This window comes from Cydia strobilella, chromosome 9, assembly GCF_947568885.1.
Source record: "Cydia strobilella chromosome 9, ilCydStro3.1, whole genome shotgun sequence".
NCBI lineage: Eukaryota > Metazoa > Arthropoda > Insecta > Lepidoptera > Tortricidae > Cydia > Cydia strobilella.
The window spans coordinates 6,308,919-6,334,825 of NC_086049.1; the positions used below are offsets into that span (position 1 = coordinate 6,308,919).

Here is a 25,907-nt window from a genome sequence, read left to right on the forward strand (position 1 = left end):
GCTGACTGACTGTGCTTCCGTTTAGTACGGTAGATTGATTTGAATATACAATGTTTTTTTTTGCCATCGACTGTTGCATTGATTGAGGTAGTATTTATAGTATTATCAATCAAAGAAGGCGCCTTACTTTTTATTGGCGCACATAGTCTAAGGCAGTGATTCCCAAAGTTGACTGGGTTCCGACCCACCTAACAAAAACTGCCAAATTCGGGACCCACCTCTTGGTCGTCTTAAATGGGGGGCACGAATGAATAGTTGTACCGGCTGTTAACCCGGTCGGCCTGCATGCCGTCTTATGTTTTAGGGCCCAGTCAAATTTCGCTCGCGACCCACCAATGGGAAATGCTGAACTAAGGGTAAATTTCGTTTGAGGGAAAACTTGTCTTTATGAAATATTAATCGTTATTTTTTAAGGTTAAAACAATGCAAATTCCTTAACAATTTTAAATATTTGTGACTATGTGTTTTACATGAGACACAAGCCTTATTTTCTTTATAATGTAAATGCACAGATTTTGAATTTTCTAGAATAGACTCTGACCAATGTTCGGTTTTTGCAAAGGCTATTACTTCAAATCTAATTAGGTATATAAAGCTTAGATCTCAATCAGTTCAGTAGCATCGCAAACATATCCACTCGGGCCTTAATCAAGTCCAATAAGTGATGGTTATTTCCGCGTTTCTATATACCTTCATTCAATACGGAGTCTAGTTCATGCCATAAACCTGTAAACGCTGTGCATTATTTCATTGCAAATTTGCAAATGATAAGTAATGTACACACTAATAATTGCATATAATTAATTTATTGTTTTCTCTTGTCTCCAGCAAAACGAAGGAGCGGACAACCAGGTAGATTAAATTCTGATAATTTATGTGTTGTTTTGTGTTCGTTTCATTGTGTTGTCTTGTCTCATTCGTTATGTTTTGTTGGTAGTGGCATTTTATATTATTTAATAAATAACTTTATTCATATCATCATGAACAGAACAAAATGGCGAAAAAATCTATCAATAGGATGTGTTGATAGATTTTTAACTATGGTGAAATATTTTTGGGCTCTTGGTATAATTATTTTGTTAATAATCAATGCTGACTGTAATGTAACCAACATCTAATCTTATCTGTAAATAAATTCAGTGGGTAATGTTTTATTTATTAAATTTCCTGTGGTTTAATCTATTTGTCAATAATACCGGCCCAATAAGGTTTGCGGTAAAACAACGTACTTATGTATAATATATGTTTACTGAATTAACTTCACATCTAATTGGCTGTTCATTGCAAAAGCAACTTAGTAACTAGCAGCATGTACTCTTATTTCAAGAAAACAGCTTAAGGAAGATATGAAGTTGAGAGAGTTGTTCTGTGTTAATCAACAAGGACGGTTCAGTCCTTTATATAGCTTTTTTCTAAGCTGTACCACTCAAAAGCTCGAAAAAAGCGTCCAACTGTATGCTGGGTTCTTTATAGCCTCGAGTTTTTGCACTAATTATATTTCTCATCTTCCTAATTGTTTTGTGTAGTAGTTTGTGTAAACTACTACACTGTACGGCAAAGAGTATTTCTCGCTTGTCACTCAAAAGGCTATCATAATATAACTTGCGGTAGCCTTAGCCTTCCTGATTGATAGATCTATCGACACCGTCAGAATTAATGTGACTTGTGACTTTGAGCCGCCGGCCGCTGCGATGCCTGAAAACGTTTGACCTTAATCCCATTGATTCCTTTCAAGCGAAATCCCTAATTCATTAGAACCGACGAACTCTTAAATCTTTCATAAGTTTTTGCCGACTCCACCTTGCTACGTAGCCCGTACCTTATTTACTTCAACACGCGATCCATTGTTTAATTTAGATACCTTTGCCTGTTTGTTGTCTACTTATGTATTGAAGTTAATTTTAGTTTCGTGGTTTTAATAATCATACGTCCTAATCACGTGAGGTTTGCATGCACTATGTACGCTCCTAAATCTATATAACTTTAAACCCAATTATGTAAAATGTAAAATCATGCAAAATAATAACAGACCAATCTTTAAATCTACTTAATTTCTTTTTTGGATACTATACAACGCACGAACTATCAAGTGACTATGTGGATCGATCGATAGAGATGTTTTATGCCCGAGAAACTTTTTTCCTCTCATTTTTGTTTGTAATTACATAGTTTTGACTTGCACGTATGTACAGAAAGTTCTCGATACAACCAAGTATTGGAACGCACTTCAACGTGACTCGCCTTTTAGGAGAGAGGCGTACGGAAAATTAGCATGTCAACTGTCATGTCATGTTTTCCATTGGTATCCGAACTTAAAAGTTAACTGTTATTTTTTAGTTTATGTCCAGTTAGATTTATTCCCTCCAAGTCATACCTACATTATTTTTTAGCTGTTTAAGTGTCTTCATTGGACAATTAAACTTTTTTAAGTTACAAAAGAGCCCTTGACCCTCGACTGTAGAATACATATTTAGATTTGTTTCACAGTACTAAAACCATATGGAGTATCAGTGTTGCCAGTTCTTTATCCTTATGCTACGGCTTTCATTAACAACTTATTTTTCACCAGCTGTTCACTGCCAGCGCCACACACCTGCACGAGCGGCGCTCGCATCCGCCCGACTCCGGGCTTTCAGAACCCGCCAACAACAACATCAGTGAAGACAACAACAATGGCCCCATATCGCTGCGGGAGATGCAGAACATCGCCAACAACAATGCGACAGCATACATTGTTAGCGAGAACGAGGAGCGGAACCGAGTCAGCCGCGAGTCTGTTGTTGAGTTTGAGCCACTGCCTACAGGCATTAGGGTCGCTGATCCGTTGGAGAGATGCGTGGATTGGTTCGGTAAGTTAATTACCATCTAAGCACTAGTCTAGAGGTAACTTTTTATCACTGTGACATCGGCAGCATCGCTAACAACATTGTTAAAAAAAAACCGGACAAGTGCGAGTCGGAGTCGCCCACCGAGGTTCCGTACTTTTTAGTATTTGTTGTTATAGCGGCAACAGAAATACATCGTCTGTGAAAATTTTAACTGTCTAGCTGTCACGGTTCAAGAGATACAGCCTGGTGGCAGACAGACGGACAGTTATACCCTTTGGGTATGGAACCCTAAAAAAGGAAGAGCGGTAGAGTCTGCTATGAGGTTTGAGCCACTAACGATGAACTGAAATTAGTAACTTATCGACGCAAACGATACAATCGACAAGTATATCCTAACAAACTAGAACTTCACAACATTTTTAGGTAGTGTAATAATAGTGTCATATTGAGCAATCGATTTCTAATACCAGTAACTGGGAGCCAAAGTTACATTCGTTCAAACAGAGCTATAAACCCGAAATTATCTTGCCACATAGTGGGAATGAAATGGAATCGCCATTTTCCATATATTTACGTCGTATTATATATTATGAATTGACAGTCCATTCCCATCCTGATCGCGGTAATGGAACCCTCGTCATAAGTATGACATACTTGACACGGCATGTATTTCTGTCCTACGTCGAAAAATTTCAATTTCGTACGGTATTTCCCGCTAACGGAGCCAGCACTATCTGCCGGTACTATACGCAAAGTCAATTTCAAAAATTCTTCATAAACTTAACGATATAGACGACTTTTCACAAAATATAAACAACAAAGGAGTACACTACCACCACTGTGGTGATATAACTCGTTTATATTTTCCTTTCAGGCGACGAGGATTTCCCGAGGACCAGATTGCAATATCTGCGCGAGATCGGCCGGGGGTGGTTCGGCAGGGTGAGTTAACAACAAGATTCGTTTCGATATTCCTCTGTTGACACGAGGGAAGTAACAGTTATTTGCACAAGTGAACCAATAATTTGACACGGTTAAGGAAAAGGGATCAATTAAACAAAACATTTTGTCGAAATATGTACACTTTTTGTAATCAATGAGTATTTACTTAAACAGTGTGTTCGTATTGCGTTCTTAACCTTCTAAGTCCCAGCTTTTTTTAAACGTCATAGTTCATAGTCCTAGACGCCTCTTGTTCATTTTTTTGCACATAATAAATATTTACTCTATGGACTGCCAGAATACTCCGCGCGAGCATTCAAATTTGAAAGCGGCGGGCATCTAAACATTTTGTACCGAAATATGTACTATCGGTGTTTATTACTATAGTAATTTACTTAAGAGGCCGTAGTCGATTTTGGAGCAGAAATGTAAAATTGATTGATTTAGTCGTTGAAATTATACACGTTTTGTTACGTAATATCTAAATAACAAGTATTGGTTTCTATTAACACGTCTTCTCATCTTGCCTTTTAATAATGAGCTCGCGAGCGTGCGTCACCGGTAATATATGAAGAGAAGGGGCAGTTTTTAAAAATTCATCAAAAAATTATGGTGATAAATTATACAAATTGATGTATAAGAATAGTTTCAGGAAATGCTGTAGATTGTTTAAGTATCAAAATTACGTTGAAATTAAGTTGATTTTCAGAGAAATTGTCACTTGTTTTGAAGTAATTTGTGGAGAAAATTGAATTCATTTAACTTTCATTTCCTCGAACTCTAAGTCATATAACAAAAATGTAATCTGATAAAGGTCAAGTACAGAATATGTGTAATACAAATTTACCATTTTTAGCGGTCTAAACTTTACGAAATTTACAAATAAGAGCGACAAAATCAGTGCTTTAAGCGCGTTTACCTAAATTTTTTCCATCAGAAAAAAATCATTACTAATTTAGTAAGTCTGTTTTCAAAAAACTGATCTGATAAAAGGCAAGATAAGAAGACGTGCTAATAGAAACCAGTACTTGTTATTTCAATTAGGTAACAAAAGGTGTACAATTTCACCAACTTTACATTTTTGAGACTAAAATCGACACCAGTTTCTTAATGCTGGGACTGAAGGGTGACTTTTATTATGTACAAAATTTGGTACTGCAGGACTTAGGTTATACAAGATTCTACTCTTAAATGGAAATGCATGGCAATCATAGACAAAATATTTGTTGCAAATTGTAAAAGTTTTTTTCATGTCGACATTTAATTCATGTCGACGCAGAACCTTAATATAATATGTACCTATAATCTTAGAGGATATAACCAACGGAGACGCCTTGTCTGTAATTTGCTGTACAAAAAAGTCTGCCAATTTTTGCGGGGGAAGGGAACGTCAAATGTATACGTAACGTCATAATAGCCATGTGAGATTAACGTCAGTCCATACATTGTGTATGACCATTGGCCGACTATTTTCGACAGAGGGCTACCCAGTTTGGTTATATCCTCTAAGGCTATCTATAACAACAACAATATAATAGTTTCGCACTTAGGTGATTTCACAGAGAGCATAAGCGAGAGGCATTAACGACGCGTTAAGTACTCAATCGAACGTATAAAACTAATAATCTGTTTAATATATTCATTTCCAACATATTGCAGGTAGTTGAAGGCGAAATCGAAGACGAAGGCACAACAACGACAGTAGCAGTCAAAATACTCAACCAGAACGCGAGTCTGGAAGAAAAAGCTCGGTTCCTCGACGAAGCGCGCCTCTACCGCGACGCGAGTCACGAGAACGTGCTCGCTTTCGTGGCCAGCTGTCTTCAGGAAGACCCCTGGATTCTTATATTTGAGCTGTGCTCCACAGTAAGTAATACCCAATCTTATACACGGTGGCTGAAAAATAAGTGCATTTCCGTTTTGGGATTATATTGAGCAACTTTTACGCCGAAATCGCGAAAAAAAAATTTGGCTGTTTTATACATTTTGGGTGGTCCATTTTCTATGGGAGGGTATCTTTTTAGTTATGTGTGTTTGTATATAATTTATCGTTCGTTTCATTCCAAATTACGACAAACGGTGTAGTCAGCTGCAGTACCAGTTTAATATGCCTAATAGTGTAAGCTTTTAACTATTTAGCATTGACCTAATGTCCTATAAACCCCATGACTGTATGCGACGAACGTACCTAATTAGTTCAAGTATCTAAATAAACGACCGCATAATTAGCTGGAAACGGAATGTTGTCTGTGATTATATTTTATCGTGCTTATTTTCCAGGATCTCCAGAACTATCTGACAGCGAACCGTCCAAAGATGGCGGCACTGAACGAGAGCGGCGTCCCGCTGCGTCTCATGTGTGACGTCACTTCCGCTCTCTCCTACCTTCATTCTAGGGGATACACGTATGGGTAAGTTGTAGTTTTACATATCAAATCATCTATAATAATTTATCCTTAGATGAATCAGTTGTGACGTTCGGTAAATCGTCTAGACAACTCATTCGGGTAAAAATTGTTAAATTCTGTTTGCTTATATCCCCGTTGGGTAAGAGCTCTTACCCCATGCTCTCAAACTTAAATGGAACTGGGCTGGCCATGTAGCCCGCATGACAGACAAAAGATGGACCATACAAACCACAAAATGGAAGGGACCACACGGAAAACGCCCCACAGGCAGGCCAAAGAAACGCTGGTCTGAAGACATTACCCAAATAGCAAACAGGAGAAGATAGAGAAAGTTGCTTTTCGGTGTTGTCCATTTTCAACAACCTCTGTACCTCTTCAACAAATTAAAGTTTTCCACCCGCCCGACTAGAGAAGCCATTCGACTTATCTGCCCGAGACACGGCAGTTCAGCAGCATTTCGTGGCAGTTTTCGCTACTCTGCCACGAAATGCTGGAACAACATACCTCCGCCTATACTTAACTCTAAGACACTATTCACATTTAAACTCCAATTTAAAAAATATCTTTTTAGCCTGCAATTGCCGTGCTCGTTGCGTCCCATGGATTTCTCAAATCGTCGGACTTAGTTTTTTTACCAGAGTTATACATAAAGTTATTATTTTATCTACCTCTTCTAATGTCTATAATACTAATAATATCTACCTACCCTTACCATCATAACATTTTACCCTACATGAAGCTATAACCTATCTGTATCTTTATAGTAAGTATTTATATTATTTGTATTTTTATATTTATCTCAAATAGTTCTAAGCTACCCTCCGGCCCGGGGTGCCACAGAAAACCAGCGCTGTGGTATTTATTTATACCAGAGCATATGCTGAGTGGCGTCCTTTTGTAGCCACTATAGCGGCGCCAAAATTTGTGTTTATTCATTAACCCTTACCTTACTCCTTTTTCTATAACTACCATTGTACCTTAGCTTTAAGTGTTTAGTGAGTAAGTTCTTTTTTGTAACTGAGCTGGCGCTGTTTGTAGGTCTTTACAATAAATGTCTTTTTTTCTTTCAAAAAACTGGAGGAGGCCTTCACCCAGAGAGGGATCCATAAAGACAAATAAAACAACTTGAAAACACAAAAAAACAAACAATAAGAAAGAATATGGAAGCAAAGGCTATAATAATAATAATAATAATATATCCCCGTTAAATATAAAGTGGCTCAATACTCGTAGAATCATTCAAGAAATTGTGATCATGCAAACCTAATATCAGTAATATATTTCGGTGATTTCCCAGTAGTTGGAATGGGTCGAAGAATTTCCGTGATTGCAAAATTTTCCACACGCAAAGATCTTGGATACTTCTCACAATTTTTTTTTTTCAAAAATTAATTCTTCCTTTACTTCTTGTGAATGTATGTACAGTCAGCAGCAGAAGACTTCTGCTTCTGCCAGAAGTTGCTAAGCGGGCGAGGTGTTCAAAATGATCATGACGCGACTTTATTGTTAAAAGAATAAGAGTGTGTCAAGGTAATTTTGAACACCTCGCCCGCTTAGCAGTTTCTTCTGCTGACTGTATTTAAGTAGTTTTTACTACCAAATGTTTGAAAACTTTGCGAAACGAGCACATATGTAGATTCTGTATGTAGTTGTAAGACATCCAAATAGAGCTCTGATAACGTTATGAAACTTTGGGTTTTTTTCAGGGACGGGTACAAAATCTTTTTTTATATTCGTAGCTTTATAGTAATAATATCTAAATGTGTTGCAGTGAGCTGTGTACGCAGAACGTGCTGGTTCGCGGTTCGGACGAGGCGACGCGCGCAGTGCTGGGCCATTATGGCTTGGACCCGCGGCCGCACGTCGACTATATTCAGCATACGGTAAATAATGCATAGCAAATAGAACAAATCACATCGAGAACCAGTGACACGTATAGTTTTTAAACGCTTCTAATTAGCTTCCCTTCAAATATTTGTGAAGTGTTTGTTCAGTCTATGGACAATTCATTTTTTATAACTTAAACATGTCCGTTGTATCTAGTTGAGCTGATAGGTTCCGGGTACTTCCTTAATTTCCACGACAGTGCAATAAACTTGGGTGTTATGATGCAGTAGCAAGGTGCAACAGACCCGGTCCTACCGACTGCGCCATGTCAGGAGATACATCAACGACCATTAAATAAAATATTACCCACTGTAATATTACAATCGTAATTGCTAGCAACTAGAGAAAGATAGATAGATATTTATTTGCATACCAGTATGTTACATAGGTACATAATGGACCCTGGAAGGGTATGGCAAAACATGTTATTCACTACAAAATATGATAGGGACTTAGACGACATAAGTACGTAAATTAAAATAAATACGAACAAAATCGTATGGTGCATAAATAGGTAGGTATTGATTTGTGTAACTAATCGCCGACTACAAATGTGGCCGGATAGTCGGCTTTCCCGACAAGTCGGTACATCCCTATTTATTATTAAATAATCATTCATACTTAGTTTTATGGCGCTGTCTGGTCGGCGATACGTCAATGTAATTTTTTTAATGTTTGAGTAGATTATTAGTGAATAGATTTTATTTATTGTTTATTTCCTATCATGTAGCGAGTAGATTTCATTTAAATTGTTATTTTGATTCTTTAATTAATAAATTTTAATAAATTGTTTATTTCAATAAATCTAAAGTAAATAAATCTCTATCTATAATTAATTTAATATTTATCGGTTATTCACAAACCGAAATCCAAGATCAGCACTGTTTGTTCTATGTTTGACATTTGTGGTTGTCATTTTAGTCTACGGAATAAAAAGACATACTATAGTTAACTGAACAAATGGTGATTTTAGTCGCAGGCCGGCGACGTGTCGTCCCTGGGCTACGTGCTGCGCGACATCTGCTCCTGGGCCGCGGCGCCGCCGCCCGCGCAGCCCGACTGCCCCTACCGGGAACATCTGTAAGTTACCCCTAGCCGAATGTACTCGATACCAAGGCAATCCGCTTAGCGAGACTAGCCATATTCCATGAGATCTGATTTAACACGATGTTACGTGTTTCCCCAGACACCAAGTGATGCAGCTATGCTGGCACGAGAACCCCGAGTCCCGGCCCGGCGCCGCCCAGGTGCAGGCGCTGCTCGAGCACCTCCACTCTACGCACCTGCGATGTAGCGAGACGCGCGACGACGGTTACGGCAGCTCTGATTTCGAGGAGCGCTGGCAGCGCCTCAAGCCCAACACCATCCCCAAGCTCGACGAGCACCGCGCCATAGTGCACGCCCCCTCCACCTCCACCGGCTCCGAGTCCGTCTCCGTCGTCTGTCTCAGCGTCGACATGGACACGGCCGTTTCCAGGTCCAGCAGCATCATGTCCGATAAAGACCCCTTATCCGTGCAGATCAAGTCTGAGAGCCTCACTAACCTCCACGGCTCGCTCGAGGACGTCCGCAACATTTATCTCACGCATAACGAGCAGGCCGTCCTCGAGTGCCACCAGGCCAACACTATCGAGGACCGGGACGACGATCGCTCGGACGCCTCGGTCGACCCGTGGCTCAAGGAGATCATCGCCGGCAGCCAGGATGACGTCAGCTACTACAGAGATGTCAGCGACGTTATAAAGAATCTCGATAATATTCTCAATTCGGAAAAGACTTCCAGCTCGGAGTCGAGCCACCAGGCGAGTCCGTCGAGGGACAATTTGAGCTTAGACTGTAAAAAAGATTACCCGATGCAATCTAGTATGGTTAAATCGCCTGGCATTACAAACTTCCAGAATATTTTGGAAGTCGAATTTGAAGAAAAATCGCCCGAAAAGAAACAGGATGAGGGTGAAGATAGAGATACGATCGGCACGCTCAGTCACTCCTTCGAGCGGCATAGCGATACCACCAGTCAACACACGTTAGAAAATTTAACTCCTGATACGCCCATAAAAGATGTGGAGTTACCGTTTGAAAAGACGAATGCTGATTTACAAAATAAACTGCATGCAATTGAAATATCTGAGGATGTACAAGTTGAAGCAGTATTGCCAAAAGAAAATGAAGTAGATAATAGTGATAGTGTAAAAACTGATATATGTATAACGCCAATGCATAGTGTTAATGAAAATAAGAATGTGTATGTGAGTGAAGACTGCCAAACCCCGAGTGATAATAAGTTAACTGATATATTGCATGATAAGGAAACAGTGCAAGCTAAGTCAATAAGTGAAGTTAGCGATAATAAACCAGTTTGTAACAGCGTGGAAACGGTAATAATTAAGACTGTTCAAAGTTTAGAACAAAATGTGCCAGTAAATGTAGAAGATAAAGAGGTCTTGCCGGTATTCCCTGAGGTAGTTAAAAATGATAAGGCTGCAGATCTGTTACCAAATGCCCCACTAGAAGAAAAACACGCGACTGACCTACGACTCGAAACGACTAGCATAAATAGTCAAAAAGAAATAAATAATGATCTCATTTCACCTGCAGAAAGTACAACCGATAGTAAAATAACACCATTTGATATGATAGCCCTGGAAGAAACTTCGTCTGTAAAAGTAGAAAACTTAGACAATGTTAGTCAAATAGCGTTTGAATCTCCTCATAGGTTAGAAGAAAGTCGACAAGGCGATTCGCCTTTACCAACTTATGAACAAAAAGAGGAGTCAGATGTACCTGAATCAGTACAAATTATATCCGCCACTTCAGTTATTGAGAGCTTTTTAACTGGAAGTCATAATAAAGGCGATGTTGAAGTAGATATTAAGTCAATTACTGAAACAGATGTTTCTAAAAACACAGAGGAAGAACTAGTAACATCGGTAGGAAAGGAAATTGTGGTAACAAATGCTCCAATTAATGTTACTACACCAACGATGATTTTGTCGGAACCACAAGAAGACAAACAACTCTCAATAGATAAACTTTCTGAGGAAATTATTGACAAAATAATTAAAGAAGCTGAGACAGCTGCTTTGAATTGTATTGAAACAGTTCAAGCTAAAATTTTAGTACCTGAACCATTAAATATTCCTAAAAATGAAACAGTGGAACTATTTCTTAACACTGAAATAAACCCCTTGGATAACTCTACTGCAGATAAAATTACTAATGATACTGGAGCTGGGCAAGATATATTACATAAACAAATATCCTCACAAGAAGATGGGCAACATATTTTTCTTAAAGAAGAGGTAAAAATGCCTTCATCCAGCAATATAGATAATATTACAAAAGATATCTTGCTAGATGCCATGCAAGAAGTACCTAAAGTTATGCTAAAAGTAGAATCACCGGATTTTTTTCACGAGAATAATTTAAAAGTGACACCTACTTCTGACGCTTATTTACGAGAATGTGAAAACAAAGCCCCTGAAATCGAATCTCTTCCGGATGTTGTACGGGATGTTACGCACTCCATAGATCAACCGATGGATAAACAGGTGCACCATGATAAGGAAAATACTAATACGCAAATTGAATCACAGTCAGTGATCCCTCAGATATCACTTGATCTTGAATCGACAGCAAGTGCAGATTCTTCACAGAGTACTCTTCTCATTAAAGACACGCTGAAAGAAGAATCGAAAATTTTATTCGAAAGTCCTGTAGACACTTTATTAGATCAGCCAGTACGAGAAATTATGGAACCGGAAGTTAATATGGAAACTGTGATAAATACATTTCTTGATTCTGAAAAAAGAGTAACAGAAAGTTTATGCGCTGATGACACTTTAAAACCATTATCTAAGTTACCAAGTCAGCATGTAATGGAATTAATTGCAGTGGTTGCAGAAGAAACAATTGCAAAAGACGATATTATAATACAAAATGCTATTCCTAATTCTAATACTACTGCTGTTGAAAATGGGTGTGTACCATCAGATGACAGCACAGCTTATATGGATCTGACTGATAGTGTGAAAGCTGAAATTGTAGAACAAACCCCTATGGACGATAACATTAAAGATGTCATCAACTCTTGCTTAGAGACTCCTGGAAATGATAGCTGTTCACTAGTCAAGAATGAATCCACAGAGTACTTGGATCTGCCTACTGTTGTGTGGGATGTGGATGAGTTTTTACATGCAGAAAGGCAACTTAGCAGCCAAGTGGACGCGAAGGATCCTCTATGTTCAAGTACACCTAAAAGCTCAGTGGATGATACTCCAAACTCCACAGAAGAAAAGTCTGACGTATTATCAGAAACAAAAGTCCCTGACTATGGACCTGGAGTAACGCTTACAAAATTGGAACAACAATGTGTCCCAGATTTTCTAAGCCCTTTTGATTCACCGACTAAAAGTCACCCAACTGACACCTACGATGAAAACAGCTCAGTAGTCCTAGGCCCTTTTGAGAACTGCACTATGGATCTGTTTAAAGGTGTCAAATCGGGCGGCGATCTAGCCGACATCCTTAAAGAAGAGATGTTCTTCTCTTCAAATTTCAGCGAAATTAATCTCGAAACTCCCTCCCCACTCCGCGATGGCAACTTTTTGAATGAAGTACCGGATATAGTCAACGATGATAATTTCCTGGATATAATCAGTGATCCTAAAGATGAAACGGACTCGAAGACCGACGCCAGCGACGTGACTGATCAGTCTGTCACTGAGAAAAAAGTTTCACCGTCGACGCCTCCCAACTCTCCTGGTTATTTTCTAGCCTCTACATCTCAGCAGAAATATCTAGTAGATATAGATTTGAACCCAGCAACAGAGCCCGCTCCCGTGGAATCAGATTCCGGTTTAAGTTCACTGCATAAAGAAATCGAGTTGAACCAAATAGAGCTTCAAATCACTTCGAAATTGGCTATGGCCGAGAACGAAAATAATCTAAATATTGAATACTCTGGGCCGTTGACCGTGGAAGGTTTAGTGCAGAATGATCTGGTGAGGGAGGAGGAATCCGCGCCGGAGACGTTTCTAGCGGGGAACGGGGGGAACATTGATAATATACGGGAGATGTTCACGCTGGATGAAGACTGCGTCAATGCGTTGAGGAACGAGCTGGAACTGAAGCTGCCTCTTGCACAGGTACGTTTTAGCCCTTGGATAAAGTTCTATTATTCGAATTTATGGCTGACCAAATTTTATACAATTTGAGTACCTAGAAGCCAGGTACTTACCCCGAGGTATTTTCTCCAATTGAATTTGTACGGATTCTATTTTCATGTGTGTTCAACACTACTTCACACTACTGTTACTTTAACACTAATATTCAGAATTCAGAACCTCTTTCATACCACGAGCTTAGACATACCCCAGTAAGATTCTGAATCGAATGAAAATTTGACAAAATTATCCAAAAGGGTTAACAGGATTTCAATTCGGAACTCGATACAGATTTCAGCTAAGTAGTTCTGAATGTGAAAAGGTATGTTGACCTCTGGCTTTACCTTTGGACAGCATGTTTATTGATGCGCTATAGCTATCCTTGTCTTCTCCCAGGTGGCGGCGATAGAGCCATCTTGCTCTAGCTCGTCGTGGACGGAGCTGCCGCCGCCGCCCGAGCTGGTGGTGAGCTACCCGGGCGCGCTCAGCCCCATCGCCGAGGAGACCGGCCCGCAGCTGTCCGCCTACGAGAACGACGTGCTGTGTAAGCTAATGAGATATCGTAAGCTAAGAGCGAATCCTACGAGAGGAGGAGGAGGAGGAGGATAATGCGCCTCCATCCTACCGACTGTGCCAGTGCGGACTGCGGTAAATATACAGAGCGAGATAAAGAAACAAGGCGTTACCTAAGTGTTCATGAAACTGAAATTTACAGAACCTACAGTAATATTTAAATATGTCTAATATCCTGATGAAGGCCTGTTAAGGCTCGTTATATTTGTGTTTAATGAAAATGAAATGAAAAATGAAAAATCGTTTATTGGTCACAATCATTGTGTTACAAATTGAGAAAGGGTTGGGACCTCCTAGTAAGTATTGCAATACTTGTGACAGTAGACGCCGCTCTTCCAGCAGCAAGTTAAGGGTACAACCAATACAATAATAGTTAATTATGTAGGTACAGAAAGTAACAAATTGAGTTATATTTAAACTAAACTAAAGTTATAGTTAAGACAAAGAATAGATATAACTCCGCAATAGATAGATACAGTCTAAGGAAAAAACGTGCCTCGAAAATCAAGAAAATTTGATTCTCGTTCAGAGGGCGCTACTAGTTTTGGCCTACAGTCGAATAGATGGCGTTGACGGTTTCGTTTGTTATTTAACAATTTTAACGCATATCAGTGAAAGAACATGGGTCAAAATCATAAAAATAATTAATGCAAATAAAAAAAATCATTTATCTATATTTAAATACATTCTATCGTATTTTTATAAATCTTCATTTTTAGTTTTAAAGTGTGTCGACAGATGGCAGTGAATTTACTGGGGTTACAAAATTTACTATGACAGTACCGCTCTAGTATAAGTTACTCTATGGTTTAATGCAATGCAATAATCTGAGAGTAGGTACAGAGGAAATAAGTATTTAAGTATATATTAGCATGAAGGTTTTAATATTAGGATAATAATAGGTTATGTTAAGACGATAGTCGCTGATGTGTCCTTGAGCGTCTCAGCGTCTCTGTACCCGCACCCCGCTCACTGCGATCGTACGTTAATTTACCACAACGAGGTTCAAAGAATAAGCTACATCCCAGAGGCGCGCGGTTGGCGCTATACTTGTATTTGTGTATCTTTTGCAGATATTTTGTCGTTTGAGTATGAGTAGATCATGCGTTTAGTGGAGGTCGTAATTTATAATAAAAATATATTCCCTTATGCATTATACTTTGCAAGCCTGAATTAGTTAATTTGTGTTTTATCTGTTTCTTACAAATAAATACCTAAGTCAATTCGACTGATTAAAATTTATAGCTAGAGCTTGGTATGTACTAAATTGAGGCGTACATTGTGTTTATTTTATAGTCATTTTTTTATCCGTAATAAATAAATAAAAATAATGCCATTAATAGTTAACTAATAAAATTAAGTACCTACTACCTAGTCTACCTACATATTAAATATTGGAAACTAGTGTTAAACTAGTACTATTTTTCGAAGTTCGAAGTTTTCTCAAACATTACATGGGAATATCATTCGTGGGAAATTTATATTACAAGCGCGCCACAACCAAATCAGCGCTCTGCAGTTTTTTTATTTTTTGGCCACAATAACTCCGATTTAGTGGTTAACGGCTATGTATGATGAACCCCCGTGGACGTCAGGTGCCGCTCCGTTGGTGGGTTGAGGAATGGCAGCCAGCGAAACAAGCAAAAAAAAAATTGTCATCGCCTCCCGCATGATACTTTGTCAGATGATAGTTTAGATGCTAATGATGAATAAAAAAAAATCGTCAGCCGGTTGTATCTCGGTGGAAGGTCAGCTGGTCACATGAACATGTAAAAAAAATCTTTTCAGTCATCGCATCCCATTTCATTCTACTTTGTCAGATGGTAGTTTCTTCTTCTTCTTCTTTTTCTAGGGGCTATGTAAGGCTCCAGAGCCTATGTATCACTGCGACCATCTCTGATCTATTGTGATCGCCACCTACTACAACTCTCGATCCAAACCTGCAACTTCAAACAGCTGCAGGTGGTAGTTTAGAATTTAGATGATATTGTTAATAAAACAAATCGTCGGCCGGTTCTATCGCGGTGGAAAGACCGTCAGCTCTTAAAACATTATTGTTAGTTTAAAAATAATTTTAATTGATTTAGCCGTTAAGTAGAAATAACCAAAGTTAGCCGCAAAATGGCCCGTTGTATTATTTTTATTACGGTGAAACTATAAATTTCAAGAAAAATTACAATTGTTGAACAATAAATAAAGATATTCATACCTATATATTTTTTTCACAATTTTTTTGTTAACCCATTTAGAAGAAATACGCTCTAGACCGTAACAGTAAGTAAGTATATAGTTTCTGAATTAAAGAGGTATTATTTACCATTATAATAATTTACCACCTCCACGAAATGCAAGGTCTATTGAATAGACCTATTCGTATCTGAACAAGAAAACATTAGTAAAATACGAACTATTACATTATATAGCATAGGTACTCGTATTATCGTTGCGGTGGTAAGTAGTACGTTTGATTTTTTTCCTTTCGCCTTAATTTATAGTTTCGCCAAAAAAAAATACGACAGGCCGTTTTGGTCTTTTTACTAAACGGCTTAATCAATTGTAAGGGTCATGATTTATAAATAGTTTATATTTGGGTTATGCCTACTTTCATTTATGATTAGCTTATAAAAGAATATCAATTGACTCTTACTTGTCACTGTTCGTTTTCATCATCAACCACCACCAATCAATTGGAGATTACCCAATCTCCCAACACAATAAAAAAAAAACTTAAAAATGAATAAATAAATATCTATATACAACGTAAATTGATAGCCTATATTAATCAATTAATTATTGTTTTGTTAGGAATCGAACTTTATTCAAAACGTAAAAATGGCAGTATGTCCGCGCATGTTAGAAAACTTTTATTTTTATATTTTAAATGAAGCTTTCTCAAACATAAGTGGAAATATTGTCATTATTTTCGTTATAATAGGCTGCGAAACACCGTGTTAGGCGCGCTAAAGCGCGTCAGAACCAAATAAACTTTCTGCAGTTCTTTAGTCTTTGGCCACAATAACTCCAATTTTATTGCACGTGTGCTCAGCACAAGCATACAGAGTACAAGGAAGGCACGGAGCGACGAGCGACACAGCCACAGATTAATAAATAGTTACTACGTAACAGATACATCATTCCCATACAAAAGCGAAAATACCTACTCTATAATAGCCTACAAAATCTTAATAATAATACCTGCTGCTCAGGACGAGAAGAAATGTACCATAAGTATGCGCACAAAGAGTCGAGACTGCCTTGCTCGCCGTGCGAGCCACGTGCCAACGCGTCATCGTAAGAATGCGCTAGGGTTGTACTGTTACTTATGTTATTATTGTAATAAAACGAATGTTGCGAATCAACCATATTTTATATTAGTCAATCAAATATTTAAAAACAACACTCATAATACCTGACTCAAAAAACTCCTTAATTTACGATTTATCTACTTATGTTCAAAGAAATAAATAGTGACAAAATTCATAAAGATAGATTTAAAATACTACTCACCTTTCTTCGTCTCTCGGAAATGAAAAAACCGGCCAAGTGCGAGTCGGACTCGCCCACCGAGGGTTCCGTACTTTTTAGTATTTGTTGTTATAGCGGCAACAGAAATACATCATCTGTGAAAATTTCAACTGTCTAGCTATCACGGTTCATGAGATACAGCCTGGTGACAGACGGACAGCGGCAGCGGAGTCTTAGTAATAGCATAGAGTAACTTATACTAGAGCGGTACTGTCATAGTAAATTTTGTAACCCCAGTAAATTCACTGCCATCTGTCGACACACTTTAAAACTAAAAATGAAGATTTATAAAAATACGATAGAATGTATTTAAATATAGATAAATGATCTTTTTTATTTGCATTAATTATTTTTATTATTTTGACCCATGTTCTTTCACTGATATGCGTTAAAATTGTTAAATAACAACAAACGAAACCGTCAACGCCATCTATACGACTGTAGGCCAAAACTAGTAGCGCCCTCTGAACGAGAATCAAATTTTCTTGATTTTCGAGGCACGTTTTTTCCTTAGACTGTATCCATCTATTACGGAGTTATATCTATCTTTGGTAATAGGGTGCCGTTTTTACCCTTTGGGTAAGGAACCCTAAAAAAACGACAAATTTTCTTTTGTTTTTTGACTTTTACACCCATCTACTGCACAATAATTACGTGGTTTCGGCATTTCGAAGCGTAAGCGCGGGAAACGTGTGGTGCGAGCGCTCAGGCGGGCGTTCGGCGGCCCTCTGTCGATTATATCGTCGACGATACGCCGAGCGGTAGGCATATAGCGCGTGGCTTTGAGCGAGTGAAGGAGGCCTGACACAGCCTCCTCATCTCAAAGCTAGCACACGACTGCCGGCCACGCTTTTTTCGAGCTGCATAGTGCATACGCACGAAATGTTGAATAATATTCGATTTCTTTACATTAATATTTTTTAACATTATAAAACGTTGCATTTGTAGTGCCTGTTAAAACATTTATTTTAGGTTAAAAATAACTTTAATCGAATAAACCGTTTAGGAGATATAAGCAAAGTTAGTCGCAAAACGACCTGTCGTAATGTTCCTTTTATGGAGAAACTATAAGTCACAGGGAAGAAGTCAAACGTTAGGAATGTTGTACATAAAATGTAGATTAATATATATTTTTTTCATAATTTTTTGTTGAACCGTTAAGCAGATATATATACTCTAAAAAGTAAGACGGCCAAAAATAGCGACTAGCGCCTTAAGTTATGTGTAAATGTTAACTTATATTTATATTGTGTGTGTTTGTATGCATTTGCGAGACCGTACAATAAAGATAGGTAGATAGATGCAGATTACTCTTTAATACGTTTATATGCTGATTTGAATTTATATCTATTTATGACGTAGCATTAGAATGTAATAATAACTCTGATTGCTCATAGTTTAATGTATGTAACCATTCCCGGACTACTCTTTTACAATTAAATGTCTGCAATGGATAGATAGACAGGGTGGCATCAACTAAATTGTACAAATAGGCTGCTTGAGAGACATATTGCCGCTTCGCGAACACAGAATTTAGCTTAGGGATGGGGGCAGTTTTAGGTTTTCTCCTGCGTGTAGTATTAAGTTGTTTAAAATTTAGAGATTTGTGTAGTCTTAATATAGTAAATAATACATACAGTTTCCGCATAGAGAGAAGTTTTGGCATTTGATACAGCTTAGTTGTAGGGAATCGGTAAGGTTTCGAGTTCATGACTTTTATCAGATACCTTTGACCTCTCGACATCAATAAACTTAGTTTTGCATGATCCCCCCCAAATGGTAATGCAGTATGTCATAATGGATTCGGCCAAAGCACTATATATTAGTTTTAATAAATCAGGAGACGCGATTTGTTTTAACTTTTTAAATAACCAGATTAGCTTTCGTATTCTGCCGTTAACATATTTGACATACCCATACCAAGAGAGACGCTGATCGAGAATAACGTCAAGTTACTTAATGGATTCAACCTTCTCAATGCAGTTACACTGACAAAGTTGAGTGTTTGTTAGGTTACATCCGTGGATTTTTAGTAATAGGGTGTTAGGTGGCTGCGTGTTGTTGTATTTAGTGAAGCACAGGTATTTAGTTTTGGACTCATTTAGTGTAAGTAGATTGGATCTCAGCCAAGCAGATATCTTATGTAGTCCTTTTTCTGCCTTTGCATACACTTTTTCCCAAGAAACGTCACTAAAAACAACAACAGTATCATCTGCATATGAAATGATGCTACCTCCGTCAATACTAAGATTTGTCAGGTCATTAATATAAGCTAAAATAAAGTTTAATGAGTAGTATAAGACTGTTTAACGTACGGAAGGCATATATGAACCAGGTCTAATATTACAGGGAACGCGTCTCTACGCACGGAATCCTCAGAAAGCTATCCGTCTCCGTGCAACAACTCTACGGAGGAACCCACAGAGCCACCGACAGGCCAAGACACCTACACGCTGCCCGGCCAGCAATCATGCACTCAACCTCAGACGAGTAGCAGGGAGTGAGTATCCCTATAAACTACCAATCCATGTTTGAATGCAACTTTGAAATATTTAGATCAGAAACTAGATTATATTTTAAGTAAACAAGAAAAACTAATTTATTTATTTTGTTTCCAGGATAACAATGAGTGCCGATAGTCTAAACGCCAGCCCGGCGAAAACCGGAATAGACGACCGAACGTTCACCGTGGACGAGGGCCCCTGCGAGCGCCTCTCCCAGGTCTCTCCTTTCGTGCTCAGTCCCACCACCGACTCCTCCCCCACCGCGGTCACGGGCGTCTCCACACTGTCCAAAACCACGCAACCGACCGACATCAAACCTTCGGAGACTCTCTCTAAAGCTACCAGCATCGATTCCTGGTGTTCCAACGACACGCTATATAACGTAGAAGAGGCTTTCGATGACCTAGCCTCCGATCAAGATCTGCCTCCAGACTTTGATGCCGAAAAGGACAACAACAGCGAAAGCGACACGCTCACCCTCGAGGAAGACAAAGAGCTCAGCCACGTTTCCACCTACATCGTCCACGACAGCAAGTCGGACGACGACCGATTCTCGCCGGACTCCATCACAGCGAACGATAATGACAACCATACGTATACAATAGCGAAAGCCTCGCCGACCAAGTCTGAAGGCTCGAAAACGAAGGACTTGGCGTACGGGACGATGACAGGACCGTACTCTAACTGCACAACAGAATTCTTGTCTGCCGATAATGCTTGGATGTTACCCCCACCGGAGCTAGTTCGACGCTCGCCCATAGTTGTTAATGCCGATATCTCCGCACCGGCACTCGATGAGTGCGAAGAAGTCGTCACTAGCCCGAAATTAAAAAGAGAGCCTAGTATCAAAAAAATGGACAGCGTTGAAATAACTTGCCTGGAAGACCATTTGTTAAACAACGAGAGCCCGAAACGCGAAGAAACCCATGACAGCCCTCACTGCCACTACGATATGTGTGCCGGTGTGACGAGCACTCCTCTTACGGAGATTCCTTCGGAAGAGAGCACACCTTCGACTTTGGCAGTAGACATAAGGACGCCAGAAAATCTACCTAACATTGTACCCAACTACCAGTCGTTTATGCTGTCAGCGGAGCTGCGGCAACAAGAGACAGATTTACATACCATCCCTTACGAGTCCGAGGTGTCCGAGGATAGCCGACTTGGATCGGACGCGACGCCGTCTTTCATCGAGTTCATGCACGCAGCTACTTCTAAACCCCAGGAAATGTCGCGCTTGCACTTTAGTCAAAACGATTCAAGCGGCTTCGACCGATTCGAAAACTCATTGAAAACACGCCCTCGGGACCTTTCTCACGAGAAAGAAGCTCCTACAGAAGACTCGAACAGGCCTAGTCAACCCAAAACTCTAGTTTTAAGTCCGCCTAGTATTACGAATTTTAAAGAATCTAACGTAGGTAAGAATACTGTTATAATTACTGACTTAGAAGAGGATGAGACGGAGCAGCCGCATTCGATTATTATCGCTGAAATTTCCAAAGAAAGGGATAGTCCTAATAGGACTTTTGATTCTCACATAGTCGAATTGAATCATACATACGATTCTCACACCAGCAGGAAACAAATGGATGGCGCACTAAGAGAGAGCAACAGTGATGCTTCCAAAGAAATAACAATAAATGGAACAAATGATGAAAGTCATGATTTGAATCAAACTGAAGTCAAATCACCCGAATCAAAAACTGAAGAATCAAACAAAAAAGAACAAACTATAAATAATGTTGACACGCTTAAAGACATCCCAAACGGCTCAGTTTCAAAAGTCAATAATGCTTATGAAATAAAGTGCAACGGCAATAGTGAAAAATTTGCAACAGTCAACTTTATAAGCGAATCTTTTGAGGAACTTGTCGAAAGCAATGTCGACGACGGTGACTGCAAAGACATCAAAAACGATGAAATTCCAGATAATTCTGAAGAAGATAAAACGCTCCCTTTAAAAGATAGCCCGGTGAAGCACAAGCCTGAACAAGTGAATGGAGTGGAAGAGAAAATGGTGGCAGTAACGGAGGATTTTTTACAGAATGAGAAGAAGTTCTGCCAACTTGATGCTTACCTGCCCCTCCTGAGTGATATTAGATTTACAGGTAAGACTTATTTCAGCTTATACAATTTCCTATTTTTATTTCATAGTAAATACTTTTTTGTTTTTACTTGTCTGTGATGTTATAAGAAAAAAACGAGTAGTGTCTGAGAAACAGCCATCAATAATAAATTAATGTTCTTTTGATTGGTATCTATAGGCGTTGTAGGCTAACATCCGCCTGTCACCAAATATCTAATAAATCGTGATGAGCCGCTATTTTTTAATGCTAATAGGCGGGTCCACACAGAACGAGCCGCCTCGCGAGGAAATTGCCGCGCGAAGCAGCTCGGTCGGTGGAGACGTGACTCGCCCGAGGCACCTAAAAAGCTCATAAAGTCCTTAGAGCTGGTCAAAGACGCCTAGTCTTACTAAGATGGCATATAGTCGAGAAATTCGGACGGGCACCGCCGTGGCGGGGTGGCCTAGGGGTTCATGGCGTTAGCCGCGATAGCTAAAGACGCCGGTTCGAATCCGGCCTTCACCACTGGAGGGCTTCGTCACTTTTTCTTTAATATATGACATCTATTACAGTTTTTAATTTATATATAGTAGTGTGACTACTTTAAAAAACACAAATCAAAATATTTAATAAAATAATTTGATTTGTTCCCAAACTTGCTCATAAAGTCATCAAATTACAGCTTATCATGAGTAAAATAAAAATAAGAGAGGTTGTATTAAATATTGAATAAACTATTATCATAAACAAGTTTGAAATCAAATCAAATTATTTTATTAAATATTTTGATTTGTGTTTTTAAGTATATCATATATTACAGTCTATTATCATAAATTTTATTAGCAAAGCATTCGTGAACCTTACTGTGTCGAGGTAGGGTCTACCAAAAATCAATTCAATGTTTGCTATTAACACTCAATTCTAAACCAATCATAGGACCAGCTTCCGAGATCATGAGTACATCATTCACGCAAGACTCTCCGACGGAGCCCGCGCCAGAGGGAGACGACAACAAGCCCGGCGACGTGAAGGAGTGGGACAGCGACACCGACTCACACTCTAGCAACTCGTCGAGTGGCGAATTTATTTGGAAGGTAAGTGTGTGTTTTGGGACTTTTAGTGTGGTGTCTTTTGTGTGTGTTTTTGAATTTGTTCATAAACGACCATACCTTTATTGCTAACAAGCTGCAGCTGCAAGCTAACAAGTTCAATCAAATCTACTTACGTGCCATAAAATTACAAATATATGTATAATATATGCTCATCTAGTGATAATTTAAAGATACCACTTTAATCAACACTTTGAAGTGACTTATTACACACTGTTTCATATCAATAAATATCTACCTCTCGCATAGTTCGTTTTTGGTAGGTTTGATGATATTTCTTTAGCAATTAGGGTAAAATCTAATTAACTGAACGAAATACAGGTTTAGGTTCTATGTAGCTCTTTACTGCTTTCGAGAGATAAGAACATGGGAGGATGAATATTTTTTGAACCAACTGAAATAATCACACTTGCTTTGCTGATAACGCTCAAATGAGCAAGTTAATTTTTTACGTAAAGGTGGTTCAAAGGTTAAATGCAGTGGTAAATACAAATACCTGTATTTTGAACACCAACTGACAATGTAATAATAGTATTTCACAACTAATAACTTTAACTAGAGAAGAGTAGGTGAAGGTTTTTCAGATGACATATTAGTGACAGTATTTACATAGAAACACTATGTAGTATCTATATATGAATAACGACTAATAATCCCATGCTTTATATGATCTATACTACACCAATACTATACCAAGATTTAGTTTATAGTGATAATGTTTTACTTTATCAATGTGCTTGTAATCACAATCACCTAAAAACCAAAAAAGAACATTTTCACTTTCACGACAAATTTTTGGTTCACCTTGTTCCTATTTTTATCATCATTCAATTTAAGAGGCCGGTGTCGATTTTAGTCGCAAAAATGTAAAATTGATAGATTTCGTCGATGAAATTGTACACCTTTTGTTACCAAATTGAAATAACAAGTACTGCTTTCTATTAGCACGTCTTCTTATCTTGCCTTTTATCAGATAATTTTTTTGAAAACAGACTCACTAAATTAGTAATGATTTTTTTTCTGAAGGACGTTTAGGTAAACGCGCGTAAAGCAGTGATTTTGTCGCTCTTATTTGTAAATTTCGTAAAGTTTGGACTGCTAAAAATGGTAAATTTGTTTTACACATATTCTGTACTTGACCTTTATCAGATTACATTTTTGTTATATGACTTAGAGTTCGAGAAAATGAAAGTTAAACGAATTCAATTTTCTTCAGAAATTACTTCAAAACAAGTTACAATTTCTCTGAAAATCTACTTAATTTCAACGTAATTTGGATACTTAAACAATCTAGAACATTTGCTGAAACTATTCTTATACATCAATTTGTATAATTTACCACCATAATTTTTTGATGAATTTTTAAAAACTGCCCCTTCTCTTCATATATTACCGGTGACGGACGCTCGCGACCTCATTATTAAAAGGCAAGATGAGAAAACGTGCTAATAGAAACTAATACTTGTTATTTAGATATTACTTAACAAAACGTGTATAATTTCAACGACTAAATCTATCAATTTAAAATTTTTGCTCCAAAATCGACTACGGCCTCTTAAGAGCTGTGGGCTCTTGTCGGTGCAGCGTGATGGAGTTGTCTCCACCTTGGTCGATCCGAAGCCAGCCCCTTAGTATCCTGGTACGACACGGCCCCTGCATGCTCCTTTACTTGGCTCATATAACTTTTTCTTGGCCTTCCCCTACCTCTCCTTCCGTTTATTTTCCCTTCTATGATGTTCCTGATGAATTGGTCGTGTCGTATCAGGTGGCCGATCATTTTTCCCCTCCTATTCTTAATAATGGTCATTACACATCTCTTTTCCTTCACTCTTTTTAGGACGTCTTCATTGGTAACTTTTTCCGTCCAACTTATTCCCTCCATCCTTCGCCAACACCACATTTCAAATATCACCTATTTTTATAGATTATATATTTACATATGTAGTTGTGTTGTGGACAGTTACTCAATATAATGAATTATTAATTTTACTTTTCGCTGCAAATCTTTCGATTTTCTACCTTATGACAGTAATCATAAAATCTATATTATAAAAATTTTAAGATTTAAAATCGAATGTATAAAAACTATTTGGTGAATCTATAATCATAGATCGCAAAAGAAAACAAGAACTTGTAAAATTTGTGTCCCCGTGTATACCTGCTGGGGCCTGTTGCATAATAAAATACAAGCTAATACTATTCTGCCTACTTGCACCATCCCACTAACCCAGGGTTAAGCGGTTAAACCGTTAACCCAGTGTCAAATTGTACTGGTAACCATGGTAACTTCAGGTTTAACCGGTTAACCACTGGTTAGTGGAATGGTGCAAGTGGCCTTTAGTGATTTTACACACAAAATCACATCACTTATAGTAAATCACTTATAGTATAGTGTGAATCTTCTCAAATGATTATTACGCCAGGCCCTAATCTGTTAAACAAAAGCCATTGTTTCTTTTGCGCGAGCACGTGGCCATAAAAATCATTTGAGAAGTTTCAAACTATATTAGCTTGTATTTTATTATGCAATAGGTCCCTGTTATTTTACAATGTAAGTATGTTTGTAATTTACGACATCTATTTAATATATTGACTTGTCCACGTCGAATAACGCCATAATATTATACTGGTTGTGGTTTGCATGCGTGTGAATAATATTGTGTATGTGTGCGTGCTAGGGCGGCGACGGGCAAGAGACGTCCGTCGTTCCAACCACGCAATTCGACCATGTAAGTGTTTATATAAGTATATACTACCCTATAATATATACTAATATATTTATGCAATTGTATTATTAGTTACGCCATTTCCCTTCCACATAAAACAAAAACAAAACACATTCAATAAAATATAAAACATGACTAACTTTGTGATGCTGCGACTTTTGTATTTATTTATTT

General features: G+C 38.3%; 1 protein-coding gene across 3 annotated transcripts in view; it reads left to right on the forward strand.

The window, feature by feature from the left end:
* The window catches only part of LOC134744166 (uncharacterized), a 68,768-nt gene that overhangs the window by 36,504 nt on the left and 6,357 nt on the right, over positions 1-25,907 (forward strand). The window contains exons 3-15 of one of the 3 annotated variants that reach the window (XM_063677872.1): positions 829-852; positions 2,570-2,849; positions 3,703-3,770; positions 5,430-5,636; positions 6,051-6,181; positions 7,950-8,061; positions 9,039-9,145; positions 9,252-13,212; positions 13,627-13,774; positions 19,678-19,828; positions 19,947-21,940; positions 22,835-22,992; positions 25,686-25,736. In XM_063677872.1, the coding sequence (XP_063533942.1) occupies positions 829-852; positions 2,570-2,849; positions 3,703-3,770; positions 5,430-5,636; positions 6,051-6,181; positions 7,950-8,061; positions 9,039-9,145; positions 9,252-13,212; positions 13,627-13,774; positions 19,678-19,828; positions 19,947-21,940; positions 22,835-22,992; positions 25,686-25,736 (7,392 nt within the window). The remainder of the gene's footprint in view (positions 1-828; positions 853-2,569; positions 2,850-3,702; positions 3,771-5,429; positions 5,637-6,050; positions 6,182-7,949; positions 8,062-9,038; positions 9,146-9,251; positions 13,213-13,626; positions 13,775-19,677; positions 19,829-19,946; positions 21,941-22,834; positions 22,993-25,685; positions 25,737-25,907) is intronic. The other 2 variants (XM_063677874.1, XM_063677873.1) reach the window with 2 other exon arrangements.